Genomic DNA, 12,913 nt, shown 5'->3' on the forward strand with positions numbered 1-12,913 from the left:
CCAGCCGCTCTGTCCGGGAGGGAGGTGGGGGGGTCAGCCCCCCGCCCGGCCAGCCACCCCGTCCGGAAGGGAGGTGGGGGGGTCAACCCCCCGCCTGGCCAGCCGCCCCGTCCGGGAGGTGAGGGGCACCTCTGCCCGGCCGCCCCTACTGGGAAGTGAGGAGCCCCCCCCGCCCGGCCAGCCGCCCCGTCCGGGAGGGAGGTGGGGGGGTCAGCCCACCGCCCAGCCTGCCACCCTGTCCGGGAGGGAGGTGGGGGGTCAGCCCCCCGCCTGGCCAGCCGCCCCGTCCGGGAGGGAGGTGGGGGGGTCAGCCCACTGCCCAGCCTGCCGCCCTGTCCGGGAGGGAGGTGGGGGTTCGGCCCCCCGCCTGGCCAGCCGCCCCATCCGGGAGGTGAGGGGCGCCTCTGCCCGGCCGCCCCTACTGGGAAGTGAGGAGCCCCTCTGCCCGGCCAGCCGCCCCGACCAGGAGGGAGGTGGGGGGGGTCAGCCCCCTGCCCGGCCAGCCACCCCGTCCGGGAGGTGAGGGGCACCTCTGCCCGGCCGCCCCTACTGGGAAGTGAGGAGCCCCTCTGCCCGGCCACCACCCCGGCTTGGAGGTGTACCCAACAGCTCATTGAGAGCGGGTCATGATGACAATGGCGGTTTCGTGGAATGGAAAGGGGGGAAAGGTGGGGAAAAGATTGAGAAATCGGATGGTTGCCGTGTCTGTGTAGAAAGAGGTAGACATGGGAGACTTTTCATTTTGTTCTGTACTAAGAAAAAATTCTTCTGCCTTGGGATCCTGCTGATCTGTGACCCTACCCCCAACCCTGTGCTCTCTGAAACATGTGCTGTATCCACTCAGGGTTGAATGGATTAAGGGCGGTGCAAGATGTGCTTTGTTAAACAGATGCTTGAAGGCAGCATGCTCGTTAAGAGCCATCACCACTCCCTAATCTCAAGTACCCAGGGACACAAACACTGCGGAAGGCCGCAGGGTCCTCTGCCTAGGGAAACCAGAGAACTTTGTTCACTTGCTTATCTGCTGACCTTCCCTCCACTATTGTCCTGTAACCCTACCAAATCCCCCTCTGCGAGAAACACCCAAGAATGATCAATTAAAAAAAAAAAAAAAAAAAAAAAAAAAAAATGAAAAAGAAAAATATTTTTGACTGTATCAAAAAAAAAAAAAAAAAAAAAAAAAAAAAAAGAACTGTAGTTCACAATATCATATTGTATTTGGGATTTTTGCTAAAAGAATAGATTTTAGGTTGCTCTTGCCAAACACACAAATGGGTAACTATGTAAAATGATGAATATGTTCATTTACTTGGGTATAGTAACCATTTGACTGATTATATGTATATCAAAACGTCATGTTGTACACCTTAAATATGTATAACAAAAAATAATAAAATAGCAAACAAAAAAAAAAAAAAAAAAAAAAAAAAAAAAAAAAAAAAAAGAGTAGAGAAATAGGTTTGCTAAGCCAGCGGAATACTATTCAGTAGTGAAATGGAATTGGATGCATGGATGGATCCAAGCATATGGATGAATCTCTTAGCATATGGATGAATCTCAGAAACAGTGTTAGAAAAAAGCAAGTCAGGTTTTTCCACTTATAAGCACTTCAGAAACAGTCAAGTATAAACAAGGCATTGTTAAAGATACTCGTGAGGTTAAATTATCAGGACAAGGAAGGACCGTAAGAATAGGGATTGCCTTTGAAGAGTTGGGGAAGAGATGGGATTTGAGAGGGAACTTTAAAAATCATGTTCTTATTGTTAAACCAGGTGGTGGAGATGTGTGTTGTGTTGTGATCATTTATTTCCGTGACATGTTTTATACGTACTCTTTTGATATTTTATAAGTTTTTGTGATCTGGGGCATTAAAAAGTATCTTTTCAAATAGTATAGTCTGTCTCATAATATATAATTATGACCCACAGAGGGGAAGCTCATCAGCAGACTAGAAGCTGCTTTTTACCTATTGCCCCCTCTTCCCTGGTTCCCCAAGCATTCTGGTTGTGTCAGGAACCCAATTCAGATTTTCTTAAGCAGAAAAGGGGACTAATAGGAGGATTCCTCGTTGGGTCACTGAAGCCAAGGAAGAGTCAGGGACTTGGTCACTGTCAGGGCGCTCTGCCACTCATCTGTATGTCTCTGCTTGGCCACATTCTTTTTAGCTGCAAGTGGCCTTCTCCATGTCGGAGGCAGTGTGACTGAGTGCAGTCCTAGAGCACAGCCTTCCAGGTCTGTGACTCAAGAGGCCAAGGAGTCAGGTCCTGTGGTTAGCCTGGCTAGGTCATACTGTGACCAGGCAACTGGATCTGTTACCAGGAGAAACCTTTTGAGGAGGGGAGGAGGGGAGGAGGGGTTAAGGGTCAGAATGATGAGCCAGGCAGCTACTTCTGTTTGTAATGGTTACATATGTATTAATTGTAAAGCAATATGTGTGGCATTTTGTCACACCTTTGTGTGGATATCAGGGCTGTTTTGACGTTAACACTAAGATGTTGCCCAAGACATGGCACTGAGACATGGCTGAGGTGGGAAGAGGGGTTAGAAATTTCTGTTGAGCATATTATTACCTGTTAAAAATAAAAATACAGCATGATCAGCTCTCCTACCACTTTATAGTCACACCCGTCTCCTTCCCTTCTTCCCATAAGGACATTTAAGGCATTAAGTACTTGAGTCTAAATAGATGTTACAAACTTGGTTTAAAACATAACACATATCTGGCTGGGCACGGTGGCTCACGCCTGTAATCCCAACACTTTGGGAGGCCGAGGCGGGCAGATCACAAGGTCAGGAGATCGAGACCATCCTGGCTACCACAGTGAAACCCCATCTCTACAAATACAAAAAATTAGCCGGGCGGGGTGGCAGGCACCTGTAGTCCCAGCTACTCGGGAGGCTGAGGCAGGAGAATGGAGTGAACCGGGGAGGTGGAGCTTGCAGTGAGCTGAGATTGTGCCACTACACTCCAGCCTGGGCAACAGAGTGAGACTCCACCTCAAAAACAACAACAACAACAACAACACATATCTACTATTCTGAATGACTGGAAGGGCATTTAACCCATTGGTGTTTCATTGGGATGCAAATTTGTAGGGAGTTTGTATCTTTTGCTTTTCTGTTTGCCAGGTTCTTTGTTTTGAACATACATTACTTTACAAACAGGAAAAATATAAACTTTTAAAGGTATTGGTGGAAGTCAGTTTGTCGTCTTAGAAACTGACATTCCACTCAAGACACTAAACACTGTATTCTCTAATTTGAAACATTCGAGCCAATAAATTTTATAGGAGTTTATTTACATCATGACTACCCCAAATGATAAGCTTGTTCTTCTGACCTCTAAACTTGAGATAACACCTGGGAAATAACTACAGAAAGAGAATATCCAGGTTGTAATGCAATGTGGACATCAATCTGGGCAGGAATTTTGGATTGATTATTTGCTAATTTTTTGTTAAATACTTAGGTTGAATAAGAAGATTCCAAGACCTGAAAATTGGTTCTCCTTTTTCTTTGGCTATCGAATAAGGCTTCTCAGTGCTAAATTTTGATCAGTAATCACTTGACAGCTCAAAAACTGTGGCAGAAGTATTGGCCTGAACACTTTATAGGAAGCTGGGAATATAAATTGAAGCCTACGAGACTGGAGCCGTACTCACTTTGGCTACTAGGGGTAAGCCAGAATAGCTGCTACTTGGTTTTGACAATTTTGGCTTCAGTTATCTTTCTACATATTCACTTTTATATTGCTATAAGGTAGGATCCAAGTTTATTTTTTAATTATATGGAAAGCCACTTGTCCCTGCACCAATTTTCTTTGTAGTAGCATCTTTTTAGTTTTTCACACTTGTATGGATTTGTTTTGGGGTACCACATGGTTTTAAGTACGTCTGCTTTATAATTTAGTCCAGGCCAGGCGTGGTGACTCACACCAGTAATCCCAGCACTTTGGGAGGCTGAGGCGGGCGTATCACTTCAGATGACGCGTTTGAGACCAGCCTGGTCAACATGATGAAACCTCTTCTCTACTAAAAATACAAAAATTAGCTGGGCATGGTGGCATGCACCTGTAGACCCAGCTACTTGGGAGGCTAAGGCAGGATAATTGCCTGAACCCAGGTGGCAAAGGTTGCAGTGAGCCAGGATCACACCACTGCACTCAGGCCTGGGTGACAGAGCAAGACTGTCTCAAAATAAATAAATAAGTAAATGAATAAATAAATAAATAAGTGCATTCCCCAAAGCCTCATTTGGGTTTTGATAAGAATTATATTGAATTTATAGATTAATTTTGGAATAACCTTGTATTCATTTTCTCATCTATTCATTAGTTAGTTGTTCTTTTGTATCCTTCAATAAAGCTCCACAGTTTTCTTCACCTCTTGCACCTATTGGATTTTCATAGCTATTTTGAATTTTTTTTTTTTTTTTTTTCTGTGAGATGGAGTCTCGCTCTGTCACCCAGGCTGGAGTGCAGTGGTGCAATCTCAGCTCAAGTTCCGCCTCCCGGGTCACACCATTCTCCTGCCTCAGCCTCCTTCCCGAGTAGCTGAGACTACAGGCGCCCGCCACCATGCCTGGCTAATTTTTTGTATTTTTAGTAGAGATGGGGTTTCACCATGTTAGCCAGGATGGTCTCGATCTCCTGACCTCCTGATCCGCCCGTGGCCTCCCAAAGTGCTGGGATTACAGGCGTGAGCCGCCGCGCCTGGCCAGTTTATTTTATATATTCTAAATAGTTATTACTACCATATAGGAGCACGACTGATGTTATATGTTCATCTGTAGTCATCCGCCTTATGAAATCAATAATTAGCTCTAATGGTTTATCTTTTGATTCTTAAATAATTTCTATGTAGAAATCATACCGTCTGCAGATGATAATTTTGTTTTTTTTCCCCCTAATCCTTAATTCATTTTCTTGTCTGTTGCTTGGACCTTCAGTACAGTGTCAGACTGAAGTGAGGATACATAACTTGCCTTGTTTTAACTGAAGCTCCATCATTAAATATGATGTTTATTGTAGATTAAAGAATTCCCTTTCTAGTTCTAGTTTGCTCTGTTCCGCCCAGCCCACAGGCAGCCAGACTTTAAGGTTATCTTCCTTGTTCCTTGAACATCACTGTTACCCTGTTCTTTTTTCAAGGTGCCCAGATTTCATATTGTTTAAACAATTTGTGCAGTTAACGCAATCATCACAGGGTCCTGAGGCGACATTCATTCTCAGCTTATGAAGATGACGAGATTAAGAGATTAAAGCAAAGACAGGCATAGGAAATCACAAGAATTGGGGAAGTGATAAGTGTCCATGAAATCTTCACAATTTATGTTCAGAGATTGCAGTAAAGACAGGCATAAGAAGTTATAAAAGTATTAATTTGGGGAACTAATAAATGTCCATGAAATCTTCACAATTTATGTTCTTCTGCCATGGCTTCAGCCAGTCCCTCCGTTCGGGGTCCCTGACTTCCCGCAACAAAACTTCTTTTGTTTCCTGAACCTTATTAAAGGTCTCTGGGCCAAATGTGAAATTACTTTTCAAGGCTTCCTAGCTTATGGCTAATCTTTCTGAACGAGGAGATCATGTTAATATTACTTATTAATGGCTATCATGAACCTAAAAATATGATTTATGACTCAACAATGCATTCATAATTTTGCACCATAACTATTTTTATAAAGAAACTGCCACCACCCCTTTACCTTGAGGAAAAAAACTTCAAAATGTAATTTTAAATGTCTGATTTTGTAATATATTAATTTTTTCTAGTAATGAAAAATATTATATCAAAAATATAAAATTGGCCTTGAATTTCTTGGATCAAATCATGAAGTCTGAAGACATTGTTACTATATTACTTTGGGGTTAGATGTCCTGTAGTCTCTTAAAAAACTGAAATTTGTTGTTGGACAGTTCTCTTCAGCTGTGACTCTTTTCCCCACCTGCTGATTTGTTCTTTGACTGAGCTTTGTGTGCCTTTTGGAACAAGGACTTGGTTTTCTTTCTATCCTTCATTTCAAGGGCAGCGAAGGACACACAAAAGTTGCTTAGTAAGTGGAGAATAAGGAATAACTTTACAATAATGGTGGCAATAAAGGTAGCAATTCTTTCATTAAATACATTGTACTAGCTTTCATTAAAAAAATTGAAATAATAATTATTTAATTACATATGAAAACTAGAATCTTACCTGCAATGGGTCGTGCAAATTAACAATCTTTTAAACAACTCTTTAGAAAGAAAAATTATCTGCCATATTTAAATAAATGTTTTTTTTCATTCTTTTACATCTTATATCTTTGATGACAATTGCAAACATTGGTGGCAACATACTTGGAACTTTATCTTCAATTTTCTAAAGACATAAGTAGCCTTATTTTTTTTATTGAACATAAACAACAAAGTAAAAAAAATCAAGTTCCTTTCATGTTATTTGCTCTTCACCAGATTTCTTCCTGGTACGGTTATGATCTCAAAGAAACATCTCAAAGAAGACATTTTCTAAGAGTTTTCTCTTAGAAGCTTACAGAGATGAGCAAGCCTTCTGTGACCTCATTCCCTTGCGGGGAACAGTAATAGAAACCCCAGATTACCAGTGGGCTCGTCCTAAGAGCCAAACCCTGTGGACATTCTTTCTTTGTTATCTCAGCCTCATAGAGGGTCTAACATTGTTTATCCATACTCCTTCCTTCCTCTGACTTTTCATGCCTCTCTCAGAGGGGTCTGTTTTCTGCCGTATGTGGAAGGTGATGGGTGTCCTGGAGTTTCAGCCCCCTTTTTTCTCTCTGCCTTTTTCATCAGCCACCTCGTCCCCTCTGCCAACCCCAGCTGCTGCTTGTGTATGTGTGCCTAACAAACCTGCCTTTTCACATCAGACTCAGTTACTCCCCTGACTGCCTATTGACACCTCGACATGAGGCCCCTCACATTCAGTGTGAACTAACTCAACTCATGATTTAGTCCATATTTCCTTTCATTGTTGCATTACCATCATCTGTCTAGCTAGTTACCTTGGCCTTAAATCTGGGAATCATTTTTTGCCTCTCCTTTATCTTCCTTTCTCCCCATACTCCATGTAGGGTGTGCCACACACCCCTCTTCTCCCAGACACTCCCCCTTCACTGCACTTCACCTTCAATCTTAAAAGCTAATTGTGCACCCTTGCAAAACTTAAGTAGAAGTAGATGAAAAGTTATATTTACATTTAACTATTCTGCAGGCATTTTTTTCAAATAGGATTTTAGAGACCGTAAAACCACATTTGAAATTCAGATGTTGCACCAGCAATCAGACTGCTTTGCCAGTGATCAAAAGAGGCAGCTTTTCATATGAAATAACACAAAATATAAATGTATGTATATAGTTTATCTGGTGAGAACTTTTGTTCCATGACATTGTGCACTCTAATGCTTTAGGTTCTCCCCTCACCTCAGTTACCATAGTTATCAGTAAGTTGCTCACTACAGGTGACCCAGTATCAAGTATTGAGTAAGCATGATTTTGAGGTAAGAACATGACAGTAGCATCCTTGTTTTCATCTTGCAGTCAGGGAGTATTGGTTTGATGAAAGGAGGAATATAGGCAAGAGATCAAAGCCCCTAGAGAGATGAGCATAAATAATAACTTTACATTTATAAGTATCACTTAGTGTTTTCTCAGGTTGCTCTCTAGCAACCTTGTGAAGTAGGTAAGAACTGCTGTATATATTTCATGGATAAACTACAGGCCTGCCCTGAATTGTTCAGGTAAGGGCATCTCTGTTGGCCACCATGGAACTTGTTGCATAAAGTTGCCCTTGTAAGAAGCTGTTACCTTGCCCACATTCTGGTCCTTCCAGGGCATCTGCATTTGTAGCTTTCAGCATAGACACAGTGCAGACTCCGTTTCCTCACTCCACTTCATAGGAACGCACTTGGTTTATATTTCTCCTGGTCTTCAGTGACACAGGCTTTGAGCCTTAGAGTCAGCTGCTGAGCAGGAGATTCTCTACCTCTCTGAGGTCTCTCAGGCTGCTTCATCATGCTCCAAGATGAATTCCTTACGCTTAAGACACCTATGCTCAAACTATCCCAAATGACTTTTCAAAATTGGTAACCATTCCTCTAGTCATTTTCTCATCATGGTATAACATAATAAAGGGAGGTAGTAGGGTGAGAAATGGAAATTAAAAACCAGGGAAGTGTATAAAATTATTGTCAGAGCCAAGACTAAATGTCAGATCTTATGATATATACTTTTCTTTTCCATTATACTTTCCACGAATCTGTTTCCTGAATGATTGGTGACTGTTGCAGTTTTAGAATGGGATTCAGTGTGAAAGAGGAACGAGAGTTAGCTCAGGAAGCTGCTGTAGTGCAGGCTACAAGGAGAACTCTATTAATTCTTGAGCCTGGGTACTGAATGTGGACAGTTGAAATGCACTGGGAATCACTAGTTGCCTAACCCCCTATGGTAATTAATAGCTTGACTTTTACCTTAACATATAATACAGCAGTTGAGTAGGAAGGTAGTTAAGACCCAGGTGTTTGATGAGTGTGAAATAGTAGCTCACTGTTGTTTTAATTTGCATTTCCTAGTTGTAGGGAATTGAGCACTTTTCTGCATGTTTATTGGCTATTTAGGTTTCCATTCTACAAAGTACCTGTTTATGTCCTTTACCTATTTTCCTATTGGATTGTTGTATATTGATTTGTAGGAATTATTTATATAGTCCTGATACTCTTTATATATTTTATAAGCATTTTTCCAAGTCTGATTTTCAAACAGTCTTCATAGTGAAATTTCTTATTCTTAATGAAATTAATAATTCATATTACTTAATGTTTATAATATTAAATTAATTTTATAATTCACTTTTGATGTTCTGAATTTTTAAGTTAATCTTTTTTCCTTTCTTTCTCTATAGGGTATGAACGTGATTTCTGATGAAACTGGATTGGAATAATTTTCATGATCTTTGTATATTTATATATATATATTTTTAAATTTTGCATTTGACTTAAAGTGCCATGAGAAAATTTGCATACTGCAAGGTGGTCCTAGCCACCTCCTTGATTTGGGTACTCTTGGATATGTTCCTGCTGCTTTACTTCAGTGAATGCAACAAATGTGATGAAAAAAAGGAGAGAGGACTTCCTGCTGGGGATGGTGAGTGACATTTTATAATACAGCTGTTTTAACTGATATATCACTGGTTTTTACTAACTAATTTGGATAATATAAAATTTTAACTTTTTTAGATTAACTGTAGTCCGTGACTTCCTGTAGGAGATATGAGGAGCATATTGATAGTTCTCCAATGGGGTCATCCAGCAGTTAAAAGCATGAAAGTATCATGTATAGAATTGCTGAATTCGACTTTTGTGTTCAATATTTAGTGTAGTTAATTTCCTGTAAGTTACTTTATGTTACTAAATAATGTGGGTATCTCATAGTTGGGAGTATCAAAATTGTACAGAAGATTAGTCTAATGCCAAAATGCTGAGTGGAGCATTAAAATTGCATTATAAGGTATCAAAAGAGATTACTCCTCCCCTCCCATCTCAGTCCTAAGGGGAAGAAATTTTTATAGATAGATGTGATCTGTAGAAGTTTTTGTTGTTGTTAACGTTGTAGATAGCTGCAGTTAGCACTTTTAGGGAGAACTTTTGAAAAGATTGGGTGATAGAATAGAGGCTGCAGTGAGATCATTGCAATATCTAGTATGGAAAGGAAATAAATATACAAATATAAAGGAGGGAGGTAAAAGGTAGTACTGATATTTTTGGCAGAGGACATTGGAAAATTCAGTTTTAAACTCCTTTTATTCAACAAGCAAATGCCGTTTTTTAAAAAATTCTTTTTTTTTTTTTCGTTTTTAACCATAATGAAAATGACTGCATTGCAAGAGTCAGTAATCCAGTTGTTCTGGGCTCTGAACTCTGTGATTAGTTATAGAATACATGGCTATACAGCAGTTCTACTATTTTTAGAAATTATATACAAATAATTACTCTTTAAACATGTTTTCTTTAAGCATATAGCCACATTTAAATTTTTTATACTTTTATGATGAGAAGGGCCTTTGGTCCCCCAAAATTTACAATAGAAAAAAAATATTGATTTGTATTGTTAACTGTACCAACTTAACTGTAATTGTTATATGTGGGCTTACATAACTGGTTCTATTTATATCTTCTTGGGAAATCTGCCTAAAATTAGGCTTAGTTGCTAGCACTGAATTCCAGTAATGCCTAGGCTAATTCCTAACTTAAATTTTCACTTTTTCCAAATGTTTTAATACATTTTTCATCCAAAGTCAGCCTATTAGTTTGCATAATATTTACTTTATAGCTCTGCTGTTTAGTGTCTTTGTTGGGTGACAAAATGTTGCCACCTTAACTGTTGCTAGAACTGTATTCATACTGTCTATGTTTAAATCAAAGAACAGGTATTACCATTCATCAGTCAGAAACTTGAGTATTCTTCCCAAATAGAATGGAATAAATTTCCCCTCACCCTACCTTAATTCATTGCCATTTATAATAAGCTCATGGTGTTCTATCTTAAATGTAAAGACTTGACAGTGAGAAAGAATAGGCTCTATAGCATGTGAAGATTCACTTGAATTTTTTTTGACTTTTATATGTGCTGGGCAAGGTACTAGGTGCTGTTGATACACAGCTGAACAAAAAAATAAGACAAAATTCCTCCCTTCAGGGAACTCACAGTCTAATGGAATAGAAATAACAATAGTAAATATCAGTATAATAAATATCACTTTAGGAATGTGCACAAGAGTAGAAAGGAAGGAACGCCTTGGGGTGTCTGAGAAGCTGCAGTAAGGAAGTATGTTCCAGCTTAGTATCAGCTTGAGCAGGTGTTTGTTAGGAGAGGAGAAGACCTTCCAAGCAAAGGAAAGAAGGATGTGCAAGATTAGCAAGTGAGAACGAGCTGATAGGAGAACAAGAGCACAGGAGGTGGCAGAGGCCATGTCACACAAGGCCTTTTATGGCATGCTAGGGGTTTTGGACTTCATCTGTAGACAGCGGCATGGCGCTGAAGCACTTTAAACAAGGGAGTAAGGCCTGATCGGACCTGGACTTCTGGAAGAATGCTTTGGTGGTCATGTAACTGGTGGACTGGAAGAGGACAAGGCAGGTAGCAGATACAAGTCTGAGACTGTTGTGAGAGTTTGGGAAAGAGCTTGGAACAGACACTAAAATGACACTGGAGATGGAGAGGAAATAAATATGTATGAAAAGTATTTAAGTAGTGGAATTTACATAACCTGGGGAGCCATCGAATGTAGGGAATAAGAGAAAGAGAAAAGTCTAAGGTGGCTTTCATGTCTCCATGGTTGGACGAATTGATGCTCCTTAGAAGAGGAGCCGCTTTGATGAAAAGGTGGATGCATGAAGTTGAGTTTGGAATTTTTTTTTCATCTTTCTTATTTATTTATTTATGAATGAGATGGAATGTCGCTCTGTCACCAAGGCTGGAGTGCAGTGGCACAATCTCGGCTCATTGCTGCCGCTGCCTCCTGAATTCAAGCAATTCTCCTGCCTCAGCCTCTTGAGTACCTGCAGTTACAGGCGCACGCCACCACACCCAGTTAATTTTTGTATTTTAGCAGAGATGGGGTTTCACCATGTTGCCAGGTGGTTCTCGAACTCCTGACCTCAGGTGATCCACCTGCCTCGGCCTCCCAAAGGGCTGGGATTACAGGTGTGAACAACCGCACCCAACCTGAGTTTGGAATATTTAACTTTGAGGAACTGGTAGCGATGTTCTGCAGTAGAGAATGGTCGAGATGGAGAAAATAGATGGTAGTTTAAGTCTTTTCTGTACATGAGGCTGTGCATGGTATGTGTAGAGTTGGAAGACACAGACTCCCTGTTGGAGAGCCCCTCCTGGAGGGTCACTGAAGGAAGAGAAGGCTTCCCAGGAAGTCAGAGTGGAATGAAAAGCCCCAAGGAGTAGGTCATAGAAGCCCAGCCAAAGGTGGTGTTTGCTCAGAGGTTTTACCTAAAATAAAGTGTTTCTGATAGTTTGGTATGGGGCTTCTTCTGACCCTGGCAAGTGTCATTTCAGGGAATGGTAACTGTGGAAGTCAGTGGATTCTGGATTCAATATACTGGAGAAACAGTAGGGATGTGGCTGTTCTTTAGGAAGCTTCAGCATGAAGGGAAGCGTGTAGTATATGGTAGTTACAAGAGAAATGGAGCCGAAGTTGGTTTTCTATGTATTTATTATTATTTTTGTATGTTCAGGAAGAGGTTTAAACTATAGGGGAAAGGAGGAATACTTGAAAGAACAAATTCTCAGCAGATGAGACAGTGGGGTATCAGAAACGTGAAAAGGATTCTCCTCAAAGAGCATCCACAGGTTATTATAGTTTTGACAACCACTAGTGGCATAAGTTTCAAAGAAAAAGACTGGGTTTTGTACAAAAGTACAAGCTAAAGGAGCAAAAGTCTGAAAGTAACAGAGGTATGAGATGGCCTCCTTGCCTCTGGAGGAAAGGAGAACGAATCATTCTCCCAGAAACAGTTGTGAGGTTAAATGGACTCTGGAGGAGAGCTAGACTTCAGTTAAGTCTGTAGATGGAGCCTGTGTATTGTGGAGACCAGACAGTGGAGAGGCTTTACAACAGCCTGGGGGTGTCAGGGTGTTCAGGGGACAGACTGAGAAGGACCTCCAAGTGTGAGGGAAGGGCTGAGCCATAGGCTGGAGGGGAAGTACATAGCTAAGAGATAATCTTTGAGGTCCCTGGTAGTCTTAAGGGAAGAAATGATTAGGGGAAGAGCACAGTTGATGCTAATAAGCAACAGTTTGAAAAATCTGCTTTGATATGAAGTTTCAGTGCAGTAGGTGCTGAGAGGTCTTAAGTCTTTTCAGAGCCCAGAGGTTGTTAAGGTTCTGCTAGTG

General features: G+C 40.9%; 1 protein-coding gene across 6 annotated transcripts in view; it reads left to right on the forward strand.

The window, feature by feature from the left end:
• GALNT1 (polypeptide N-acetylgalactosaminyltransferase 1) overlaps positions 1-12,913 on the forward strand; it is a 130,046-nt gene that overhangs the window by 63,738 nt on the left and 53,395 nt on the right. For 4 of the 6 annotated variants that reach the window (XM_004059333.5, XM_055368307.2, XM_055368308.2 and 1 more), the window contains one exon: positions 8,910-9,151. In XM_004059333.5, the coding sequence (XP_004059381.2) occupies positions 9,013-9,151 (139 nt within the window). In that variant the 5' untranslated portion in view covers positions 8,910-9,012. Of the gene's footprint in view, positions 1-3,469; positions 3,677-8,909; positions 9,152-12,913 lie in introns of all 6 variants that reach the window. The other 2 variants (XM_063699145.1, XM_055368305.2) reach the window with 1 other exon arrangement.

The sequence above is a fragment of the Gorilla gorilla genome, chromosome 17, assembly GCF_029281585.2.
Source record: "Gorilla gorilla gorilla isolate KB3781 chromosome 17, NHGRI_mGorGor1-v2.1_pri, whole genome shotgun sequence".
NCBI classification, from domain to species: Eukaryota; Metazoa; Chordata; class Mammalia; order Primates; family Hominidae; genus Gorilla; species Gorilla gorilla.